The sequence below is a fragment of the Durio zibethinus genome, chromosome 4, assembly GCF_047325235.1.
Source record: "Durio zibethinus cultivar Kanyao isolate XHJ-2024 chromosome 4, ASM4732523v1, whole genome shotgun sequence".
Taxonomy (NCBI): Eukaryota; Viridiplantae; Streptophyta; class Magnoliopsida; order Malvales; family Malvaceae; genus Durio; species Durio zibethinus.
Genome location: NC_143165.1, coordinates 35,104,822 through 35,128,060, shown reverse-complemented (window position 1 = coordinate 35,128,060; position 23,239 = coordinate 35,104,822). Strand labels below are relative to the sequence as shown.

The following is a 23,239-nucleotide window of genomic DNA, read 5'->3' as shown; positions in this document are numbered from 1 at the left end:
GTTTGATATTAAATAACTTGGGAACTTCTATTAAGCTAACTTTTCGCTTTCAGCATCCCCAAAGTCTAAAATGGAGCTGTTCATTAAAAAACTATCTCCTTTCAAATATTTTGAAATGTTCTTTTAGTATAAGAATTACAACTATACAACTACTATGGCTTTGAAATTGGACCTAATCTATATTTTCGATATTTTTATCTTGCTATTGTGCTAAAATATCATTAGCGTAACATGTTTATTTCTTTATTATTATATCAGAAAATATGATGAAATGAATTGTGATGATTTTTTTAAAATACATATACCAGAAGATATTGCAAAAATTTATCATATATTGATGTTAAAAAGACTATCGGTAAACTTTAAATTTTGTAGGTATAAGTAAAAAATTCTTATACTAACGGTCCTACGGATTCCAACTTTGGTGTCTTGAGGAAGGTTAACAATTGCTGATTCCAAATCTTAGTTTTTTTATTAAAAGATGATTTCTCACAGATTTCATGTGTAATTAATCGGTGGTTTAAAAAAGCCTTCCAATTTGATTTGGGTCATAGCTGCTGGATTGAGACTATCATTTTTTGTTTTGGTTGAGGTTATCAGAATTGAACACTGATCACAACTAATGGCATGTAAATACCCTTACAAGTTACAACCAAAAAGAAAAATCATATAACCAGATATGACAATGCTACAAGTTTTCAAGTTCCCAAACTCTAGGCATGCAAAATCCTAATCTGTAATTGACACTGAAGGTCTTTAAATGTGCTTTAACGAGTGAGAAAACCAATGCAAGTTTCTTGACGGGTCTTAAAACACCAGCCTACTTGGTGGTTGCAAGCAAATCACTAGACTCGCATGTGTAAAACTCTGCAGGAGATGAGACTCGAACATGATGGACCATTAATGTTTGGGGCCAGGCATTTCTTTCTATTTTTGCTCACACCATCTATCAGCTCAATTCAACCATGGAGGCATTTTTATGCCAAGAAAAAAAAACAGTTGGCGGCATCATGTTACTATGATGGGGGAAAGCGTTGAGTTATCTCACGTCGGTTATGGAAGGAGTTGGTGATCACTTAATAAGTTTTAAAGAAAACCTTACCTCTTAAGTTGGATTTTGGGCTTGAGGAGACCCAATATCACCTACCAGTGATATCAGAGTCAGATGTCAATGTCTCTTTACGAGCCGGGAAAATTGTTGAGGTTATCTTATGTCAATTGTGGAACAGCTGACGGTCACTTATAAGTGCGAGGGACAGCCTCATCTCTTTAGCTAGCTTTTGGAGCAAAGAAGACTCAAAATCACCTATCAAAGAGCATGAAGAATTGGGGCAGAATGATTCCAGCCCAAAGATGGACTCATATTATCATCACGAAGACCTTTGATTCTTATCAAACGTTAAACACAGCTGCTTTAACTTTCATTCCTCCCATTTTCACATCGCAAACCAGTGGCTTGATGTAGAACAGAGACACCAACCACTAGCGATTGATTAGGCACTCCAGACAGCGGAAGCAACTTAACAAGAATAGACAGCTGAACGATTTGCAATTGCGGTCAGACAGGCAAAATTAAGGTAGAAAATTTTAGACCATTGACAAGCTGGACAAGATCTTGTACCACTGGAGGTTTCAGATCCCCAACTATTCAAGTACATGACAATTTGCTTGAAGATGGAAAAGAAAAATAAGTTTGAGTTAAGTGAATCCAAGCTATTTTGAATTACATTTTACATGCAACTTAATAAAACCATAGAACCATATGAACAGTGATAGCTTAACATCGAAATGACTCGAAATAAAAATTATATAGTTAACTCGATTGCCTTTAAATAGTCGTCTTGTGCTTAATATATCCATGTTATATATGATTTTAAAAGTTACCTATAATAGAGCTTTGCTTTGGAAATATTGTTATGACATTTTCAAATATTTGACAATCTCTTTTTATTCTTGCAAAATTTGAAAAAGTTTATATTGATATACTGTCAGTATATAAATTTTATACATTGTCAATCAATCAGATGATGATAATTCATTAATAAACAAATATCTATCATTAAAATAAATGTACACAAATTAATATAATTTAATCATTAATAAGGTATTATCATCAGATTTACTTTATTAATGAATTATCATTATCTGCTTTATTGATAGTGTATAAAATTTAAATACTGATAATGTATCAAATATAAATTTAATTTTGAACAAGGGTGGAGACTTTTGGAGAATGGAAAAAGGAATTGGAACAGTGAAAAACACAAAAACTCAAAGAAATACATGTTGAATTAGAATAATCAATATTTGACATATTAACTCATCCTAAGAAAATCAAACATATATAAAATGTTTATGAAAAACACAAAAGCTCAAAGAAATACATGTTGAATTAGAATAATCAATGTTTGACATATTAACTCATCCTAAGAAAATCAAACATATATAAAATGTTTATGAATATGACAACACAAACTACCCTAGGGCTTGTAATATTATAAATTAGTATGTTATACGTGCTTTGCATAAGACGATTATTGATTAATGGTACTCTTACTTTGTTATTTTTTAGTATATTGTTATAATTTTTTTAAAATTTTCTTTGGTGAGAAATGTTTTTCTTGTTGTGATTTTTAATTTTAGTTTTATTTTTGTCTTGCTTTGTAATTTATTCTTGGATTTTGTTGAAATTGTGTATTTAATTTTCTGGTCACTTGGAAATTTATTTAACCAAATTAAATATTATTACTATTTTATTTTTTTAAATTAATAATATTAGTTTATTAAATAAAAATTTAAAAGATTGCTACTTGACAGTAAATAACTAGCTATATCTTAGTCAGACATGATAATGAAATAAATCCAAAAAACTGTATAGATGCCATTTTTTTGGAAAATAATGTGCAAAAAATTGAAATGAATAATAATTTAGAAGCAAGAAAAAGAAAGCTTAACCACTCCAACTTTTAATATATACCCCATTTCACATTGATAATTAAAGCGGGTCAGGTTTGTCCAGCTTCATTTTCGAAACTTCCTGACAATGTTTCAAGATCAATCTCAGATTCGAATGATTTCTGATTCGAATTGTAACAGGTTGAATCGATTTTATGCCTTTTTTTTACAATTTCGGTCTTTGATTTTTTTTGACAATTCGAGTTGATCTGAGTTCGGTCTATCGATTCAAACTGAGTTTTTGAATTCAGATCAACTTTATCAGTTCTAGTTGACATAGCAAAGAAGAAAACAGAACGGGGAATTTTTTGTTTTGAAGTGTAAAATTTCCTGGTAGCTTTCCATCCTTTTCCCATTTTGAACATGAGCGCCGCCACCTCCTTTTATTCCTAAGGCACAGCCTCTATGGTCTATTTATGATCAATCACGATTTAAATGTTGGCCTAATTTTGTTTTGTTATCTAATAATTATTACTACCTTTAATATGGCGGCATTACTTTTAATTGCGATTGAGAAGTTAATCACAATATCCAACAGAATCTAAGAATCATAATGTTTAAAATTTTTTATTTATGAATAAAGTTAACTATTAATTGACTAAAAAATAATTTAATAATTTATATATTCGTCTCGTATAAAATATTAATAATTTATATATTTATATTATATTTTATAATAAAATTATAATTTATGTTGATATTAGAATATGAAATATATATTTTTTAATTTTATTAAATTTATTTATGATTTTTGTTAAAATTTTAAATCGTATTATTTTTATATTTTTTATTTGTATTATTTTTATATTAAATTATTATATCATATTTTAAATTATTATATCTATTAAAAAAGAGGGTAAAAAAATTAGGCTCGGCTGATGACCAGTAATAGGGTAAGAGTTGAAAAGAAGACAGACAACAAATGAGGATGGATGAATCAAATTTTTTTAACGTTGGATTTTTTTTTTTTTTTTATTGAGTTACGGAGTAAAAAGCTAGGTAGGAGGAGGATTTGGCAAAATTCAAACCACAAAAGTTTGTGTTTATCGTCAAGTCTTGCATTTGCGTTCTAGATGAAAGTGAAAGAAAGACTCGGGAAGAAAAATGGAGGAGGACTTTTCATATCCATTTAATATCCATTTCGATTATTTATCTCTTATATTGGATTGGACCGGAGATGTAGGCTACTTCCAATCTTGAATAGATGGATGAATTATAAATAGGGATTGGTGTAAGTAATTAAAATTTAAGATTTATATATAATTTATCTGGTTGAAATTTTTATGATTTTTTATTGATATATGATTTGTAAATTCAAAAAATTTTGATAAAAGAAATTCATAAAATTTTTTATAGATTGACAGTTTATCTTGACTTTGAAGATAATTAATCTGTTTTATTCTTAAATATTTTTTGAAAAAAAATCATTTAAATTAAAATTTTGGGATTCAAAATTTAATTCTTCTAAAACAAATCTCAATTTAAAATAAATTAAAAAAGTCTCACAATTTAAAAAATAATTATATAAAATAATTAAATTATTATCTGAATTCGTTCAACACCTATTTTTTATTTTAATTTCCTAGTCTACCTTTGAAACCTCTTAACGCATGTACTCGACTTGACTTAACTAGGGGAAAGAACTGTAGCCACCTACCCAATTGCAGCAACCTTCGTGCTGCAGCTCAGTTGGCAGTTCAATATCAGTTTAGCTTAAACAAATAGACTCCACATAAATCTTTTTTAAAGATTATTAATTAGAAAAACCCATAGAGGGTTTGACTTTGCAGTTTTTTGGACAAGGAAAACATTAAAAAATTAAAGAATAAAAAAAACACAAATTATTGCCTGTATTAAGAAGTTTGTTTAGGATTAATTAATGTAATATAATATGATTAATTTAATCTTTAACCGAGATTACATTAGAAATAAAAAATAATTTTTAAGTGGAATTAGGGGGATAGGGGCCTACTTTATCAAGTTGGCTAACTGGTTAAGATTTCTCATTGTGTCTTCTCTTTCTTTAATTCGACAGAGAAATCGGAAATCTGGAACAGCCTTGCATTTCAACTCTTCTTCCAATTTTTCTTTTTTTTCTTTTTTTTTTCAAAAATATTATTTTATAGTTAAAAAAAAAAATAAAAGAACGAAATTTATTGTTGTTGTCAGTTGATGCCGTCTCCGCAACAGTTGGCTTTGGGGTTTCACAGGAGAAGGTATCATCCTTCTCTAGCTGTTTCAACGTGCTGCTGCTTCGCTACTACTCTTCCTCCCTGTGACCGCCCTTTCGCTTCTGCCCCCACTTCTTCCGTCGTTATGTCTCCTGAAGCTTCGATGCTTACCCGCCGAGCTGCTCTCATTTTCATCGTCGTCACTCTTTCCACTTTGCTTCTTTACACTAATACGGATTCCCTCCGCTTCCTGCGTTTATCGTCAAGTTCCCTTTCTTCTTCCTCCTTCTCTAGTATTCCTTCTCCGGTTGGTTCTCTCTTTAACTCTAAAAACAATCCAAAGAATATCCCCGAATAAATTTACGTTCAAAGTTTTTTTTCCTGCAGAATCCCAATCAACAGCTTGAAGAAGTTTTGAAGAACGCTTCCATGGCGAATAAGACTGTTATTTTGACGACTTTAAATGACGCCTGGGCGAGTCCCAATTCGGTTGTTGATCTTTTCCTTCAGAGCTTTACGCTTGGAGATGGCACACAAAGGCTGTTGGACCATTTGGTGATTATTGCCTTGGATGAAAAGGCATATAATCGCTGTCGAATTGTACATAAGCATTGCTTTCCTCTTGTCACCGAGGATGTTGACTTTCATCAGGAAGCATACTTTATGACCCCACGCTACTTGAAGATGATGTGGAGAAGGATTGATTTCCTTGGATCTGTCCTTGAGTTGGGTTATAGTTTTGTTTTCACGGTATTTGCCTTGACACTTTCAATAAAACTTAATCTTATTAATTTGACAAAGCTTGTTCAATTTGTTGCTCACATGGTGTTCTTTTAGACACGATAATTCCTGTATTTGTATATGTTTATTTTTTGTTAAATAAGTATAAAATATGAAAATTATTATATTATAATTTGTGTCATGTACCAAACACAAAACATATTTTTTTGTTTTTCTAACTTCATATGTATAATTTTTATTAAAATTTTAAAGTGTGTCATTTTAATAGTAATCTGTTGTGTTTAAAATTATCAATTTACCTCTTTCTTTTAGAGTTGATTCTTCCTATTTATGTAGCCTGATATCTAACTGAAAGGTTCTGTGTTCCCATGGTGCGTGCTCTATTATTTTGAGAACAAAGTCAATATATACAAGAAGCAATTTTTGTGAATAAAATATTTGAAAACAACTTTCTGCTTTTAGAATTGGTTGAAGTCGTTTAAGCTGAATTGAAAGCTTTCTTCGGTCCAATAATCAGAAGAAAATTGGTTGTTACTGAAGGATGCACATCATATGAGCTTGGGCGCTGTGCTGTGGTGCAGCCTTAAGTATCATTTGAGGAAATGCTTAAAGCATCATCAAGAAATAATGGATATGAAACTTCCTAGCTAGAGCAATAAATAATATATCAAACTTTCTATATTTTCCTTCGGAGCAATAAATAATAGATATGATTAATGCCTTTTTTGATGGTTTACTTCTCCAGGATGCTGATATCATGTGGTTCAGGGATCCATTTCCACGGTTCTTTCCTGATGCTGACTTCCAGATTGCATGTGACAATTTTTTTGGCAGACCTGATAATATGAATAACAGACCCAATGGGGGATTTAACTTTGTAAAGTCTAATAATCGGTCAATAGCATTCTACAAGTTCTGGTATTCTGCACGTGAAACCTATCCAGAATATCATGATCAGGATGTTCTGAATAAGATCAAGTCTCATCCTTTCATATCAGATATTGGACTGAAGATTAGATTTTTGGATACAGCTTATTTTGGTGGTCTTTGTGAGCCTAGCAGAGATTTGAATGTAGTATGCACAATGCATGTAAATTGCTGTTATGGTATGAATAACAAGCTTCATGATCTCAAAATTATGCTTCAAGATTGGAGAGCTTTCATGTCATTGCCACCAGATCTGAAGAATGAATCCATTATCTCCTGGAGGGTCCCTAAGAATTGCAGGTACGCTTGCAGTCTAAATCTGGACCATTTTTTTTCCAGCAAAATCTGCAACTTTTTTCTAAAAATATTTTTTTTCTGTTTTTTCAACTGGTACAGACTCTAACGCCATTAGGGTTCCCCAACTCCAGAGATGGATGTTCAACCAGAGGAAGATGATTGATTGGAATTGTACATATGCTTAAAATATTTACTGTCAAAAGATAATGAGAGGGTAAGCTTTCTGTTTCCTCTTCATTTATGTAATAATTCTCATTTACGCACTGATTTGATGATAGTGACCTTACATATTGTCTACATAGAAGAGTTTCGGGATTTTGGTTAATTTTTGGAGTCCAACCTTATGTCATTTAGTAATTTTGATGGCATGCCAAACTTAAAATGGTATTGATAACGAGATATGAAAATAATATTAAAAAAATATAAAAGTGATACAAATTAAAATTTTAATAAAATAATATATGATTTTAATAAAAAAATATAAATATAAATTATGACATATAATTTTTAAATAAATATTATATGAATACGTAAATTATTAATATTTTATATAATAAAAAAAATACAAATTACCATATCTGCCCCGACAATCTATCATTGTTTGTGTAGCCCAACATTCTGTCATTAAGTTTGCTTTGGAGAACAAATCTCCATGATTTGGTAAAGATACATGTTCTTAGGCGTATATGCCTAAACTAAATTCACCATCCTCCCTATATTTTCCTTTTTTTTTTTTAATTAAATCGATATTTATCTTCTACTATAGTAAACTAGAGTTGGGTTGGGTATAGTTTGAGGTTTGGGCTGAAGCTCTTTTGTCTTTTTAATTGATTATCAACTAGCAAAATGGGCAAAATCAACAGTTGTTAATTTGACCCAATTAACCAGCAGAAGAATTTGAAGGTCTAGTTGAACTAAATAAATGTCACAGGGCTTAATCACACCTTGAATCACTGTTTCAAGGGCCAAATTGACCGTTTTTGTCCAAGTACATAATTTTATGCTTGAACAGAGCATGCCCTGGATATGGTTCTGATATGGACATGAATAGATACCATTATATCCCCTTGTGTACCCCGCAGATATCATGACATCATTGTTGTTGGTAACATTTAAACTTGCAACAATGCCATTGAGGTCCTATGTTCAAAAATGATATGGTCAAAGCTTGTAATAACACAATATTGCCACAGAAAAAGGGTAGGCTGCTGATATAAACAAAATTAAGTTTTGATGTAATTTTAACAGAAAATTACTTAACATATCTTAACAGCTCAAATGAAACTCATGCCAGATCTGCACTCAAATTTCCTTCAATCATACCTTTACCCCCTGTACCATTCATAGCTTGCAAAATTGAAGTTATGACACTGTAACCAGCTCCAAATCCAAGTTTTGCTACTTGGTACTTTCCATGATCTGCACAAGTTTGCATTCATCTTAGCAGTGAAATCTTATATTTTGGGAACAAGAAACTTATCTCTCTTTCAATGGCATCTTGCAACAAAACCGTAATAGAAAGCCTTACTAACAAAACAACATTGATAGTAACATAACTTATTAACTTCCAATCAGCTCTACCAATTGGAACATGTGTAAATAAGCAAATTAAAACCTACCCATTTACCAAAATCATGCCTAGTTGAAATCAAAACCTTTAAAAACTAAAACAAAATTTAAAAACAATTAAAGGGGCGAGTTACCAAAATCTCAAAGAAGACGTTTGAAAAGGCGAGTCCAAGCCAAATTCAAGCACACCTTTCCTAGCGAGAACCAATGGCAATCACTTCCACTACTCCACTATTTTCCTCCCTATTGTTTCCATACCCATTTAATGGGCTAGATTGTTTCTCCGTACTCACTGAAATTCTAGCAAGAGACCTCGAGTTATAACTTAATCTTTAACAACAAAAACCTTGGGGACCAAAGAAGGAATTGAAAGAAGCAGGCTTTGAAGATAACAGGAACCTCCCTTGAAGAAGAGGGCTATTTTTGGTAAATTTTTTTGTAATGAAGTTCAGGCCCAACAAGTTGAGCTACTGGGGTTGGTTGAACAGCCATGAATAAATAAAAAGCATATTCTATGCTATAGAGTATATGTAGAATAAAAAGTGGGTAATGTTTTTTTCTTCAAATGCATGTAAAAAGAAACAGATGATTTTATATGAAAAAAATGGTATAGGGTTGATTTTATATATGTTTTTAATGGAAATTATTGAAAGAAATAGACAAAGAGTGCTCATGTGGTTTGGTTACACAATGAGGTAAGCTTCTTGTCCATTAATGGCTGAAGTCTATAATCTACTTTAAGAATTCATCCCTAATGCTACACTTTCTCCAGCACTTACCTCTCCCTTGCATATAATTGGGTGATTCAACTCAAGTCTCTTGATCCATTAGCAAAGCAAATTGTTTTGCTTCATTAGTTTCTTCAATGAAGCAAAACAATATTTGTATCATTTAGTTTCTTCAATGCCATCAGCCAGCATCTTTGAATCCTCAACGAGTGTGCCTTCCAACTTTTGTCATCTCCCTACTACGTACGTTAGTACACCAGTGGCTTTATATGGGGTTTCGAAGAAGCTTCCGTTGCTTTCTCCTTCATTTCTTGACCATCAGAGTGTTTTGTCTTTGTCATGTAAAAGCTCACTGTTTCATTTAGGCTACCCGGCTCATGGGCCCGCAGTTTCGGCCAGGGGATTACGTCCATACATCATTTCCTTTGAGCCTTTAACGCCTTGGTAAGATATTTAAATTAAGAAAAAAAAAAAAAAACTATCCGCAGAGTAGCTTTAATCAGCAAATTTTTTTAATCAACCAAAACAAAATGTCATAACTAATAGGAATAATTAAGAAACAGAGATGTGGCAAGAAAAAACAATAGATCGCATGAATTCGAAATTTAATTTAAATAATTCATATAAATGATATTTAATAAGATTTAAAATTTAATATTTAATATTTTTTTTATTTGCTAAAAAAATAAACCAAGCGAACAAAACAAAACAAAACATGTCTAATATTCTAATTGAAACAGAGCATTATGCCTCCCAGTTGATATAAAATTCAGTTAAAACAAGTCAAGCGAAACACGCAATTCAGTGTTTGGGTATGTTGATGACAATTAATTTTGATTTAAAAACCTAAATCTGTCATGATGTTACCCAAAGTTCTAATGTATCCATCCTTCATCTATATCTTTTTTAAAGGAAAAAAAATAAATCGGCTATAGAGTAAATTTGCTATACAAATGATTATACATACTTAAAACACAAATTTATTAAAACCAACTAGTTTCAGCTTAACGAGAAGAAGGGGTTTTATTATGCATGAATTTGATCTAATTTTATGTTTAATTTGTCAAATTATATATTAATTTGTTAATTGATTGATTTAATTTACAAATTTTTTTATGAATATAATATTTGATTATTATTGAATATTACAGTTTTTCTTGTGCTTATAAATTCATAAAAAAAATCATTGGAGAAATTTAATTAAAGAGATTTAGGATTTAAATGGAATAATTGAAAGATTAGAGATCTAAATTAAACTTTAACCATGAAAAGATTAGAGACTTGTGGTGCATTTTGCCAACAAATCCTTCTTATCATACTAATATTTTTTTCATAAATGGTCCCCTTTCGTCTCGAAAACATGGGAGTTAGAAATTTTAGTGACTGTTTGGTTTTAGGAAACATTTTTTATTTAATTTTTAATTTTAAAATTTTATTGAAAATGCGTTTGATAAATAAAAGATAATATAATTTTTTAAAATGAAAATATTAAAACTGTGTTTGGTATTGCTATCTTGTATTAGAAAAACTAATAAAAATGCACAGATCCATGATTTAATTTTTCATTTTCTATAAAAATTTTTTTAATCATCAAACATAGTTTTACATTCATTTTCTTTTTTTTTTCCCAAAAAAATAAAAATGAAAAAGAGCTCTATTGAAACCAAGAAGAGCCTCATGTTTAATTAAATTGCTTTTCAAGGGGAAAATTTTCAATTCATGAATTTTGAGTTAATGAAATATAACTTTTTCTCATATTATAAATAGTTCGGAAATTTTATTTTTAAAATCACAGTTTTGTAGATCAAACTTGAAAACTCCAAACTAAAAATTTTAAATTATTGAAATTAATTGCAGCCTGGGGTTTAAATTTACATTAATTACAGCCTCAAAGCGTAATTTATTACAACCAAATTTTTACAGTCTCATCAAATCTTAGGAATAATAATACTTGACAACGAGGTTCACGGTTTTGGTTAAGCTATCATCATTGTTTTAAAGAATGAAAATTATAGCTGCTGCTTATATTCCTTTTCTGAAAAAAATAAAAATAAAATAATAAGTCTTATTCAAGACTTAAATTTCACCTTTCACTTTTTTAATACTCTTTTTGTCCTATTTTTTCTTTATTTTTTTAAAATGTCTTAAAATTATATTATTTTTCTTTTTTTTAACATATAAAATTTTTATTTTTTTTGTTTTTTAAAATTATATTTTATGATATTAAAAATTATAAAATTTTTTAATTTTAATATTAAATGCATTAAAATTATTTTCTTTAAATTTTATAAAAATCAATACTAGACAAACAAATTAAGAGTGAAGGAGTATACGAATTCCTTTTCTCATTCTCTTTTTAATTCTTCCATGCTTTCTTTTCACGGTATATCCATGGCGGCTGTCACTTTAAATAGTAAAAGGCCAATGATATTAACAAGTTAGTAGTCTATAACTAGATAATTAAAAAAAATTGAAGGCTTTTATTATTTTTGTTATTTAAATTTTTGAAAAATTACGAGAATATTAATTTTATTCTTAAAAAAAATGTAAATGAATCTGAGGTTTTCCTTTTTTTTAATTTATCACTTATTAGTTGGATTAGGTCTTTTCCTTGGGTTTTATTATTATTATTATTATTATTGTGAAATTTCCAACATAGAATAACTGAAATACCCTTTTTATTTCTTGATGTGACATCGTGGTCACACAGCAATGGAACCAAACTGGATTAAGCTGAACCCAAGTGGGGAAAGTCTTGTCCATCCTGCTTTTGCCTTTTGCATGTTCAGAAAAACCAAATAAAAGCTCACTACTGCTACGTACAAGAACAAACCACACTCTCTTCTCAGTTTTATGAGCTTAGTTTCATCCAACAAACTTCGAATCAATTGTTTGTGTCAGATGTTTTCACCTAGTTTAATTTTTTTCTCATTTGCAAAAAACCCAATTTAGTTTTTTCTTTTAGGGATTGAAGTTTCTTTCTTTTTTTCTGAAATGATTTTTCTTACAGTGAGGCCCAGTGGGAGAAATGGTGATGATAGCAAGTTTGTCTGAAAGCGAGTAAGAAATACGAAATAGGAGAGAAAGAGCAAGAGAGAGAAGGAAGGTAAGGGCTGCTGCTCTCACGCACCATCCTATGTCGTTTTGCGGCTAATGGATTGGGTCCACCGACCTGCAGGCCTCACCTTCTTCTCTTATCTCTCTACTCTTTTTTCTCTCTCTCAAACTCATTTAATTTGATTTTGTAATTTGAAAGAAATGAGCAAAATCAGGTAAAAAAAAAGAGGGTTAGAGCAAAAGAATTTAATAAAAAGAAAGAAAAGGAAAATCTGCTGAGAGGGTGTATATGTGTTAGTGTATCTGCATGACACCAAATCAGAGAAGAAACATCACTTTGTTCACAATTTGGCATTTAAAAGGAAGTGAAAGAAACAGTAGAGAAAAGAAAGAAAAGCAGCAAAATGTCCATAGATTAGATTTTGTTTTAATTTTTCTCCTTTCTCTTCAATCTTCATCTTCCTTTGATTTTAGATATTTGCCTTTTTAGGATTTTCATCAATCAATTCTACTCATAAAGCTCGAATCCCCCCTTTCTCAGCTTTTTCAGATAAGTTTTCATAGGAACACCAACAAATTTCAATGTGGGGTTGCTGTTAGATAATTGATAGAAGTAAATAAGAAAACAGCAAGAGGCTTTTGTTTTTGTTTAAAGATGGCTGCATCTTCCTCCTCAGGGCCTTTCTTTGGAATTAGAGAAGAGGATCAAAACCAGATGAAGCAACAGCATTCTTCAACACCAACTTCATCGACAGGGCCAGCTCCACCGCCGCCTCAGAAGAAAAAGAGAAACCAACCTGGAACACCAAGCAAGTATCCAATTTTTATCTAATTATATATATAATTAGATTCTACTAATTAATCTAACCAAAGATATATATTTCACCAATTCTAGTAAAGAGAATTCATTTCAATTTTATCTCAAGTTATTCTTGCTTCCTTTCCTTATATATATATATATACGTAAAGAAAGAGAAGAAAAAACACAGGGAAACCCTAAATTCTGAAGCTTATTGAGTGGAAATGACATAGGGAATTTTTTTTATCATCCAAAAATTTTCCTCCTTATTGTAATTAATCAAATTTAGAATTTTGTAATGATTTGTCATTGTTTGGCATTATTTTATTATGATAACAGATCCAGATGCGGAAGTGATAGCACTATCTCCCAAGACTCTAATGGCAACAAACAGGTTCATTTGTGAGGTATGCAAGAAAGGGTTCCAAAGGGAGCAAAACTTACAGCTCCACAGAAGAGGACACAACCTGCCTTGGAAGCTAAGGCAGAAGACTACAAAAGAAGTGAAGAGGAAGGTTTATCTCTGCCCTGAGCCCACTTGCGTTCACCATGATCCGTCCAGGGCACTTGGCGACCTCACTGGCATCAAAAAGCATTACTCAAGAAAGCATGGTGAGAAAAGATGGAAGTGTGAGAAGTGTTCCAAGAGGTATGCCGTGCAATCCGATTGGAAAGCTCATTCGAAAACCTGTGGCACTCGAGAGTACAGATGTGACTGTGGCACTCTCTTCTCAAGGTAGTTAATAATATTTCTGCAATCTATAATCTATGATCGTTCCTTCACATTTTCCCATTAAACCCTTTTTTTTTTTTGCGTATAGCATGACGCAATTAATTCTCCATCTTCTCTTGTTTTGTTTGGTTTAAGGCATCGATAACACAACAGGCTCTTCCTACGGCTTATGTGCCTTATTCCCACTGGCACAGGAGAAAGGGAAGAGGCGTTATAATTTCTGCTTGGCCTTATTTGGTTAGGGGATTAGATTCCTTAGGTGACAAGGGATGGAAAAGTTTGATGCTTTTTTATCTCTTTTCGTTCCGTTTTCTTTCAATCGAGTCTCTCTCTTTCGTCCCATTATCCCCCTTTTTTTCTTTGATTTTTCAAGTTCAAGTGGTCAAGATGGTGAATACAGAAAACAAACATGCTTCCACGTGAATAATCAGTGGAAACTGCCATTGGCAATAAGGTTCTTGGCTTCTATCCACCAAACAATTTAAACCCCCCCTAAAAAAAATAATGAAAACAGTTAATCTTTTGTTTTTCCTTCGAACCACCGCCCTTTTTCGTTTTTTACTTTTTCCCTCTTCACGTGCTGCTATGCCATGTAGAGTTTTTTCTTTGTTGTTGTTACCATGTTTGTTCTCTTGCGGGTTGGCTAGACGTGTTCAACTCTGTGCTCTTGCAGGTATCCCTTTTCATGGTAACATTAGCCTCTAAACTCTTACCAACCTTCTCTTCCTCTCTCTCTTAATCCCCCACCGAGGTTCTAGTTTTGAAGCTGTGGTCTTTCCCCGTAGGGAATTGTAGCTTCAACCGTGGGAGGCTAGCTTGAGCCTGAGAGAATTGTTTGATTTAGGAATTCAAAAAGCAAGAAAGAAAAAGTGAAAACCCGGTAGCTTTCTTAACTTCTTGTTTTAGAAAACGATTCTTAACCGGAATATTTCTTGAGTTTTGCATTAATTGAAGACAACATCCCCAAGTGGGCTTCTTGATTGATCACTTTTCACTGGGTTGAACACATTCTCTTGTCGCATTTATTGGACATCCAATTCTTGAAATGGCAGTTCATATGTATTGATTAATCACTTTCAAGTTTTAGTGAAATTCTTGTGACCTACCCTGCTTTTTTTTTTTTCTATTACCATTGAGCATTGATGCATGCTAATCTTTTTTTTGTTGCTTGAGGTTTTCTAAACTTTTACATTTTCTTTTATAACCTTTCCTGTTGTTCTCCCACCCCTAACACTTCTCAGAGAGTAAATCTGACTTGGGACACCCCATGCAAAATAGGGCTTCTTTTCAATGTAAGACTTTTTTTACCTTACATTTTGGGCCAGAATAATAACAAACAGAAAACAATAGGAGAAAAATCCAAGATTTAAATTGTGGTCGCTGCCATGTTTGCATTGCATCTATTACGATTGGGGACATCATTGATTAATTAGCTAATGAAATTATTTATCTTAATGATTTGTTTAGGTAGCTAGTCATAACTAAGATTAATTGATTGAATTTTCCTCTCCACAAACTAACTTTCAAAATCCTATAATTTGATGTACTAAACATAGCAGACACGGGTTGCTGTTCAAATTTTGTTTTTAACTCTCTTTTCAAACCGTGTCCTTTTATTTTGTTTTTCATAGCTACTATCTGTCAGCGGCTTATTCCTTCTATTATAACTGCTGCAGGCGTGACAGCTTTATAACTCACAGGGCATTTTGTGATGCACTGGCTCAGGAAAGTGCAAGGCACCCTCCTTCCTTGAACCCCATTGGCTACCATTTTTATGGAAGTAGCAATACAAGCTTAGGCCTATCTCAAGTGGGAACTCAAATTTCATCGATACAAGGCCAGAATAATCAGACTGGTGACATTTTAAGACATGGTGATGGCGCCAGGAGTACCCAATTTGATCATCTTCTCTCTCCATCAATGGGATCGTCGTCTTCGTTTCGACCTCAACAACCCATGGTTTCTTCAGCTGCTTTCTTAATGCAAGAGTCTAACCAAAATTTCAATCAAGAACATCAACCTCAACAAGGATTGTTGGGAAACAGCAAATCGTTCCAAGGACTAATGCAGTTTCCTGATATGCAAAACAATACAAGCAACCCTCCTTCAGCAGCCAATCTATTCAATCTTAGCTTCCTTTCCAATAGTAGCAACACAAGCATCATCAATAACAGCAACAATGCCAATACAGACAACAATTTAACATCTTCAGGTTTGCTAATCTCTGATCATTTCAACAATGAAAACGTTGGCGGCCGTGGGACAAGCGAAGCGTCAAATCTCTTCTCAAACAACATAATGGGCGATCAAATCACCTCCAACATCCCTTCTTTCTTTACGTCATCGGTTCAAAACAATAATATGGTACCCCAAATGTCCGCAACCGCATTGCTTCAAAAAGCTGTTCAAATAGGCTCAACTTCAAGCAACAACAACAGCGCCACTCTTCTAAGAAGCTTTAGCACTTCCTCAACCGGAACCAAATCCTCAGACTTTGGAGGCATTTTGGGAGATAGTACCGTGAAAAACCTACATGAACTAATGAACTCCCTGGCAAGTGGTAACTCCTCCATTTTTGGAGGTGGGTTTGGAGGAGTCAATACATATAGCACTGCACAAGGACTAGAAAGCCCTTACTTAAATAGAAATAGCATGGAACAAGAAAAGCAGCAGCAGCAGAAGCAAAATTTAAATGTTAGCGTTGGTGGGTCAGATAGATTGACTAGGGACTTCCTTGGGGTCGGGCAAATGGTCAGAAGCATGAGCGGAGGAGGGGTTGCACAAAGGGTGCAACAGTCGCAGCAACAGCAAGAAGGAATGGGATTAAGCGCCTTGGGTTCAGAGAGAAATACAAATACTACTGCGCAGGCGGGCCACCAATCTTTTGGAGGAGGTGAGAGTTTTCAGTGAAGAAGAAAAAAAAGGGGATATAAAGAAAGTACAAAGGTACGTAAAATATAATATAATATTATATTTTATAGGTTTTGAATTTCATTGGTAAATGTGTCTTTTGCTTACTGTATTTTTTTGTTTTTGAATTCTCTGACATATTGTGTTGCATGGGGCAGTCGTGAGTTGTAGTACATATGTGTTTTGTTTATTTTCTTGTCGGTTTGTTTTTTTATTTTATGGGCTGGCAGCACCACGAGCGCTTCTCTCTCATATTCATCCACATCTTCTAATTATTAATTATTAGTTTCTTGAGCAAAAAACCTTACATTCGCCAACAATCCTTGGCTCATCGGCATGAGGTTTTGGCATTTGGGAGGGTTGCCCGAGTTCGAGGCTATTACTATAATTTCTTTAACGCTTTATGAAAAGTTATCAAAAGTCATTATAGAAGAATGCATTAAATAAAATCGATAAATCAATTCCGCCTTGAGTTCCTAGGCAGCAAATTCATATTTAAAGCAAACAATGCAATTTATAAGTCTTTCCCTTTTTGGTCTATTGGTAAAAAAAGCCTTAAGAAAAATATTAGAACTTGATCTCTTTTTTTTTCATGTAATAAGGTATTGTCCTCATTTGAATAAAAAAAAAATTATTCATTGAAATTTATTCCTAAAAAAACGTGGGAAAATTTTGATTCTTTTTCTTATTTGCATATGGTCAAATTGTTTACTACCAAAACCCACTTTTCTTTTTCACCAAAAATTTAAATTCTTCATTGGATTCATGGCAAATGATTGATTATACATGAAGATTGAGGAATATTGGTAAATTCATGGAAAATTTAAATTCTTTAATTTCCACGCTGGGTCTCATGGCTAATTAATTGCATGTCTACAACTTTTATTTATCTCTCTAATCCATTTTGATACAAGAAGGGACCATTTAATTTGAACATGAAATCTGTATTCAAATCTCATCTCATTTAGCTTTGGGCTTGAGTTAAACTTAATTAAGTCACTTCTCTCTTCTATTATAGTAATCATATAAAAATTAAGAGATGTAATTTGAACTTAATTATTAGCTAGATCGAAATTGTTTTTGGAGATAAAACTGCGGTTAGTAGTCATAAATCAGAGGTAAGAAAACAACCAAAAGCATCTTGTTTGTTATCACAGAAATGACAAAGAGGAGCTCTACCATGCATGAATAAAATTTTTTCCCACCTGCTGCATGCATTCTGACTTTCATCCCCTTTCAGATTTGTCTACTTATCAGATAAGAATAAAAAAGAAATAGAAGAAGAACTTGATGATAATGATAATGATGGTGATCACATATTGAGTTGATCTCTTCTCTTGTCATATTATGTATATTTGATACAACAAAATTGTTGCATGCATGCTTGATTATTATTGTGTGTTGAATTTTCCCTGGTGTTAGGGCTGCTCGCTATGATCTTCTTAATTATTAATTGTGCTTTTTTTTTTTTTGTTGCAGATATTGTTCCATGGCAAGGCCTTTTTTGCTCTTCTCCAGTGCTTTTTATTTTCAATACATCAAGTGACCAACCTGGAGAAGTGGAGGCCAAAGGGAGGGGGGGTCATGATCAAGTGTGCATCATTCAGCAAAGGCAGCTTAACCCCCCTAAAGTCCAAGCAGTATGAAAACTTTCTTTCTTCCCTTCTTTTTTTTTTCTTCCCTTCAACTGTTAATGTGAATGAGTTTCCAATCAGTTCCAAGCTACAATCTTTTTATCTTAATTTGGATGTTGACTTTAGCCAAAAAAATCGTTTCTTGTTTCCTTTTCAATTAGTTCAATTTAGTTCAACAATAGTAGTTATACTTATATGTTAGCCAGACATCTTTGTAGAATAAGGATCGTTTTCTTTTTCCTCCGGATTTGCTCTCAAACCAAGACAATTTTGTTCTATTAGCCCTTGAGACTACACAAACGGATCTTGAAATTTATGTAGTTATCCTGTTTTATACTTGAAAATAATCATGGAGTAGCATTTCCTTGTTCCCTTTGCTCAAATTCTTTAAAAGAAAAAAAATTAGATTGCTTATAAATATCTTAACTAACAGACTCATAATTGAACATTTAACATACACATATAAACGTACATAAAATTAGTGTAACATTATGTGTTACAATTTTTTTTTAAATAGTATTTTTATGGTGTTGGTTTGCTACACCCTTGATTTTTGGTGGGGTCTTTGGTTCATAGCTTTCATTTTTTATTTTTGTTTCTCATGTATAGTGGATCATACTACAAGAAAATTGCTCTATACTGACGCTCAAAAAATCGTCGGTAAAACTTAAAAATCTATCGGTATAGCATAATAAACTTTATACTGACGGTCAAAATATTTATTTCGACGAATTTCTAACAATTAGTATATACCTTGTCGATATAAACTTGTACTGACAGTTTTAATCCGTCATTATATGTATAGCTGTTGGTATAGCAACTATTGTGTATTGCGCATTATATCTTTTACTGATGATTATTTCCCATTAGTATATACTTGTATATTTTAATTTTTTTCAACCTATACTGACGGTGGATTTGTCAATATATCTTTTACCAATAGTCAGTGCCCGTTAGTATAGCCTTATGTGTTTTAACTTTTATCGATGGTTTATTCATGATAACTGTTAATATAGCTTGAAATATTCTAATAGTAAAACCCATCGATGAAAACTTTTGTTTTAATTATATTTTTAATTATTAATATTAATTTATTTATAATCATAATATGATATAGTTTCATATAAAGTAAAAATACACAAAAAATAGAAATATTTAATAACATTTGAAATAAAACAACAACCAAATTGTTTTATACTCCATAAATGTAAAATAAGTTAAGAACTAATGTCATTGCACCAAATCTAGAAAAAAAATAACATTAATATTTATGATTGAATGTCTACAAATATGATGCTTGAAGTAAATAAACAACTCTCCAAAGTAAGAGGTTCTATCATAGATTTCTATAAAGAAGCATCTGCGTAACATAAAATACACAATTAGATAATTAAGTTAAAAGCAAAAATAATTACTGTAATTCTAAAAATGATTCAAACAAAAAATTTATCTGAGTGTGATTTGTATTTTTCCTAGCATCCATCTAGGTCCACTATGATAACAACCCTTCATAATTTTTTATTTATATTTGTTTCTTTGTTTCTTTTCTTTTTTATTTTTACATGTAATAAAGCCATATGAGAGGAACAAAAATATGATCCCACATATAAAAACACTGTTAACAATTGGTAAAGATCATTGAACCAAATTGCATCATATAAGAAATATGAGAACAATACAATGAAAAGCAACAATTATATACACATGAGAAATGGAAAGCAATGAATTAAATTTTATTGTATTATTCTTTCATTTACCTTTACATACACATAATAAGCATAATGCAGTGAATTAGATTCTATAATATTGTTCTTGCAACAACCATCACTTTATCTCTACTTGTTTGGATGAACACCAACACACAATTGCAACAAGCACAAAATATTCGATACACATATAAATGTGCTTTCCTGGATTACATATAAAAAATATGTTGCATATGCAATCCTTGAAAGAAAAACAATTTCTCTAGCTAGTAATAGAAGAAAACACTAAGCTGTCTAATGACTAAAAAACAAATCAACCCTAAGTAAACATAGTTTTCGGTTTATATCCACTCATATAATAGTCAATTGGCACATAATTATAACAATGATAGATTTTAACAATTATATGATTCAAAACCTAAATTCAAACACTGATTTTGGCATTTTATCTAGAAACCAAGTATCAAGCAAAGCATTTCCACATATATATCATATGATGATGAGTTTATCATTTCATTTTGATTAGGTTGATGAGTTAAATTTAAAGATTGATAGTTTTCATGTGTGATTTCTGGAGCATTACGAGCATAAAAAACCTAAAAATAATTCAAAATAAAATTGAATAAGGTTCAAGATTCATTATCAAGATGACAAGTTACATATATATAAACTAAAATAGATGTTATATATACCTCCTATTTGTTATATGAGCAACAGTATTCAAGACGTCTATATTTTTATTTGAACATTATTTTTGAAGTAATGATAAGACGGTGCTTAAAGTTTTTTTTAAGTCTTTAATTTCAATATTCAAATCTTGTACCTCTTTTTTATGTTGTACCAATTTAAAAGATAAAGAGCCATATTGTTTAGATGAAGTAGATACTGTACTTATACAATGAACATGCTCTTTTCTCTTTAGCCTTTTAACTTTTGAATAAACATCATTTTTCTACAAATTACCTTCAGAGTTTTAAGCACTAATTTCACTCAAACCTTTTTTCATGAGTTTTTAAAATTGTAAACAAATATTTTAGTACAAATAAACTAAACATAAGTAAAAACAAGTATAATCTAAATCAACTACCACAATTTTAGCTGCCTTGGCATTCATAACAATTTCATCTTTATGTGTATAAGAAAGTATATACACTTCAGCATGTGATGATGGAATTTTGTTAGCATCTTGTTTCTATAAAGGTATAAATTAATTATTGTAATGACAAAACCACGCATATAAAAAGTAAACTTCATATTCATTTAACTAAATACCACAAAAAAAATTTATATATGTACCAAGCTTTGAATAATCATCGAAAATGATTTTGTTCCTGTGCAATGAGACTCATCTTATTTTGAACGATTTGTTTTATTTGTCTCACTTTGTTTCTTTAAACAAATGATCAAGAAAATATGTATTATAATAGCTCATTATTATATCATAGTGTTAAAACAAAGTAAATACCTATATTTTGTAAACATTTACTTTTGCTTTACTAGTCAACCAATGTATAACAAAAAACATGAACTAATCTTTTTCTACTTAAAAATCATCAACCTTTGAAACCATTTCTTTTGGTGTCTTGTGTTTATCATAAAATTTATACTTCAATTTATTCTTCCATTTAGCAGCCATGTATCTTATTACTTAAAACTTAATTTTTTGAATTATTTTTTCATCAACGCATTCGTCAGAATCAAACTTGTGAAATTTAAACTTTGACTAAAATTTTAAAAAGATAATTGAAAATAAAATGTTAATATATCTAATGAATTGATACTATTAACTAGAAACTAAGATTATTGTCATAGCATTAACTAGCAAGTAAAATATTATCATATTGATACCTCTAATATTTTTCACATTTTTTTTTGTATCATCTGACATTTCATACTAATTTGTATAACTAATTGGAGCAAAGCTATGCATTCTCACCATGCTACCAATGAATTGAGTTAAAGAGTAAGATTCATCATCAATAGGTACAGCATCATTATTAACCTTAACAAAACATGCTCTTCTTCTTCCAAATCTCAAATATCAGCCATACGTGTAGGACCTCAAACTTTTTCACATTAAGCGTTTTCTACATAGAAAAATTACATGCAAAAACAACAATTTAATTCATTAAAAAATTTAAGTGTATAACAATATAACGCGTAAAGATTTATAGTAACAGAATATAATGTTTCTATACCTGAATTATGTTTTACTTGTTCATTTTGATTTTTACTATTTATAGATTGAGAAATTGGTTCTTAAGATTCTTATAAAGGCTCATGTTATGAAGGCTCTGATTCTTGCGACACATGTTCTTCAGATTATGTTTGCAATTGAAAACTAGAGGCACGATTTGCCTAGTGATATTCAATCATCTATGCTTTGCCATCTTAAGTTTAATAATACAAAAAATTAACTAAATACAATATAAAAGAGAACTTGATTGTGGCAAACCATATAAGAATTAAGTACAATTTAATAAATAACTTGATCATTTATAAAATTAAGTAATTCAAGCTAGTAACACAAAAATAAAGTAATAGTAAACTATGTCTTACATTACAAAACCTTTACATAAAGCTAATCTATTAGATAGAATTAAAAAATGTCCTTCCCATTATGTTCATCCATGGGATTTTCTTCTACATGCTCATTTTTTATTTTCAGTGTGACTTTAACTCTTTCATCATCAATATGACTTCTGACCCAAATTTGAAATACTATGTATATCATCAAATTTCACATGAATTTATCCATTTCCTTGGTTTTTATACATGGATGATTCATCACCCATATCAAATATATATTTAAGTTTTGCATGCTTAATAGGAACCCAACCATTATGTCTTTCATCATTAACATAAAAAACTTTCTTAGCTTATGATGCTAAGACAAAAAGATCATAAAGCAAATTAGTTTCACTATAAGCTAGATGTGAAAAATTCACAAAAGTGAAATTAAACTTATCTTTCTTGCAACCTTTATTTATATCAATCCAATTATATTTAAAT

General features: G+C 31.1%; 2 protein-coding genes and 1 long non-coding RNA gene across 3 annotated transcripts; 2 read left to right on the top strand and 1 right to left on the bottom strand.

Moving 5' to 3' along the window:
* The first annotated feature begins 4,924 nt into the window (after positions 1–4,924).
* Positions 4,925–7,400, top strand: LOC111288247 (uncharacterized protein At4g15970-like). The gene is made up of 4 exons (XM_089758872.1): positions 4,925–5,433; positions 5,514–5,876; positions 6,613–7,094; positions 7,191–7,400. The coding sequence occupies exons 1-4, from the start codon at positions 5,128–5,130 to the stop codon at positions 7,195–7,197; spliced, it is 1,158 nt and encodes a 385-aa protein (XP_089614998.1). The 5' UTR covers positions 4,925–5,127; the 3' UTR covers positions 7,198–7,400.
* Positions 7,401–8,265: 865 nt separating this feature from the next.
* Positions 8,266–9,336, bottom strand: LOC149519362 (uncharacterized). Its single transcript, XR_016341289.1, has 2 exons — positions 8,795–9,336; positions 8,266–8,510 (listed from the first exon to the last, which is right to left on the bottom strand). It is a non-coding gene; the product is annotated as an uncharacterized LOC149519362 (long non-coding RNA).
* Positions 9,337–12,080: 2,744 nt separating this feature from the next.
* On the top strand, positions 12,081–18,715 carry LOC111287986 (protein indeterminate-domain 5, chloroplastic-like). Its single transcript, XM_022878716.2, has 4 exons — positions 12,081–13,254; positions 13,584–13,980; positions 15,654–16,923; positions 18,367–18,715. The coding sequence occupies exons 1-3, from the start codon at positions 13,101–13,103 to the stop codon at positions 16,885–16,887; spliced, it is 1,785 nt and encodes a 594-aa protein (XP_022734451.2). The 5' UTR covers positions 12,081–13,100; the 3' UTR covers positions 16,888–16,923; positions 18,367–18,715.
* The last annotated feature ends 4,524 nt before the right edge of the window (positions 18,716–23,239 follow it).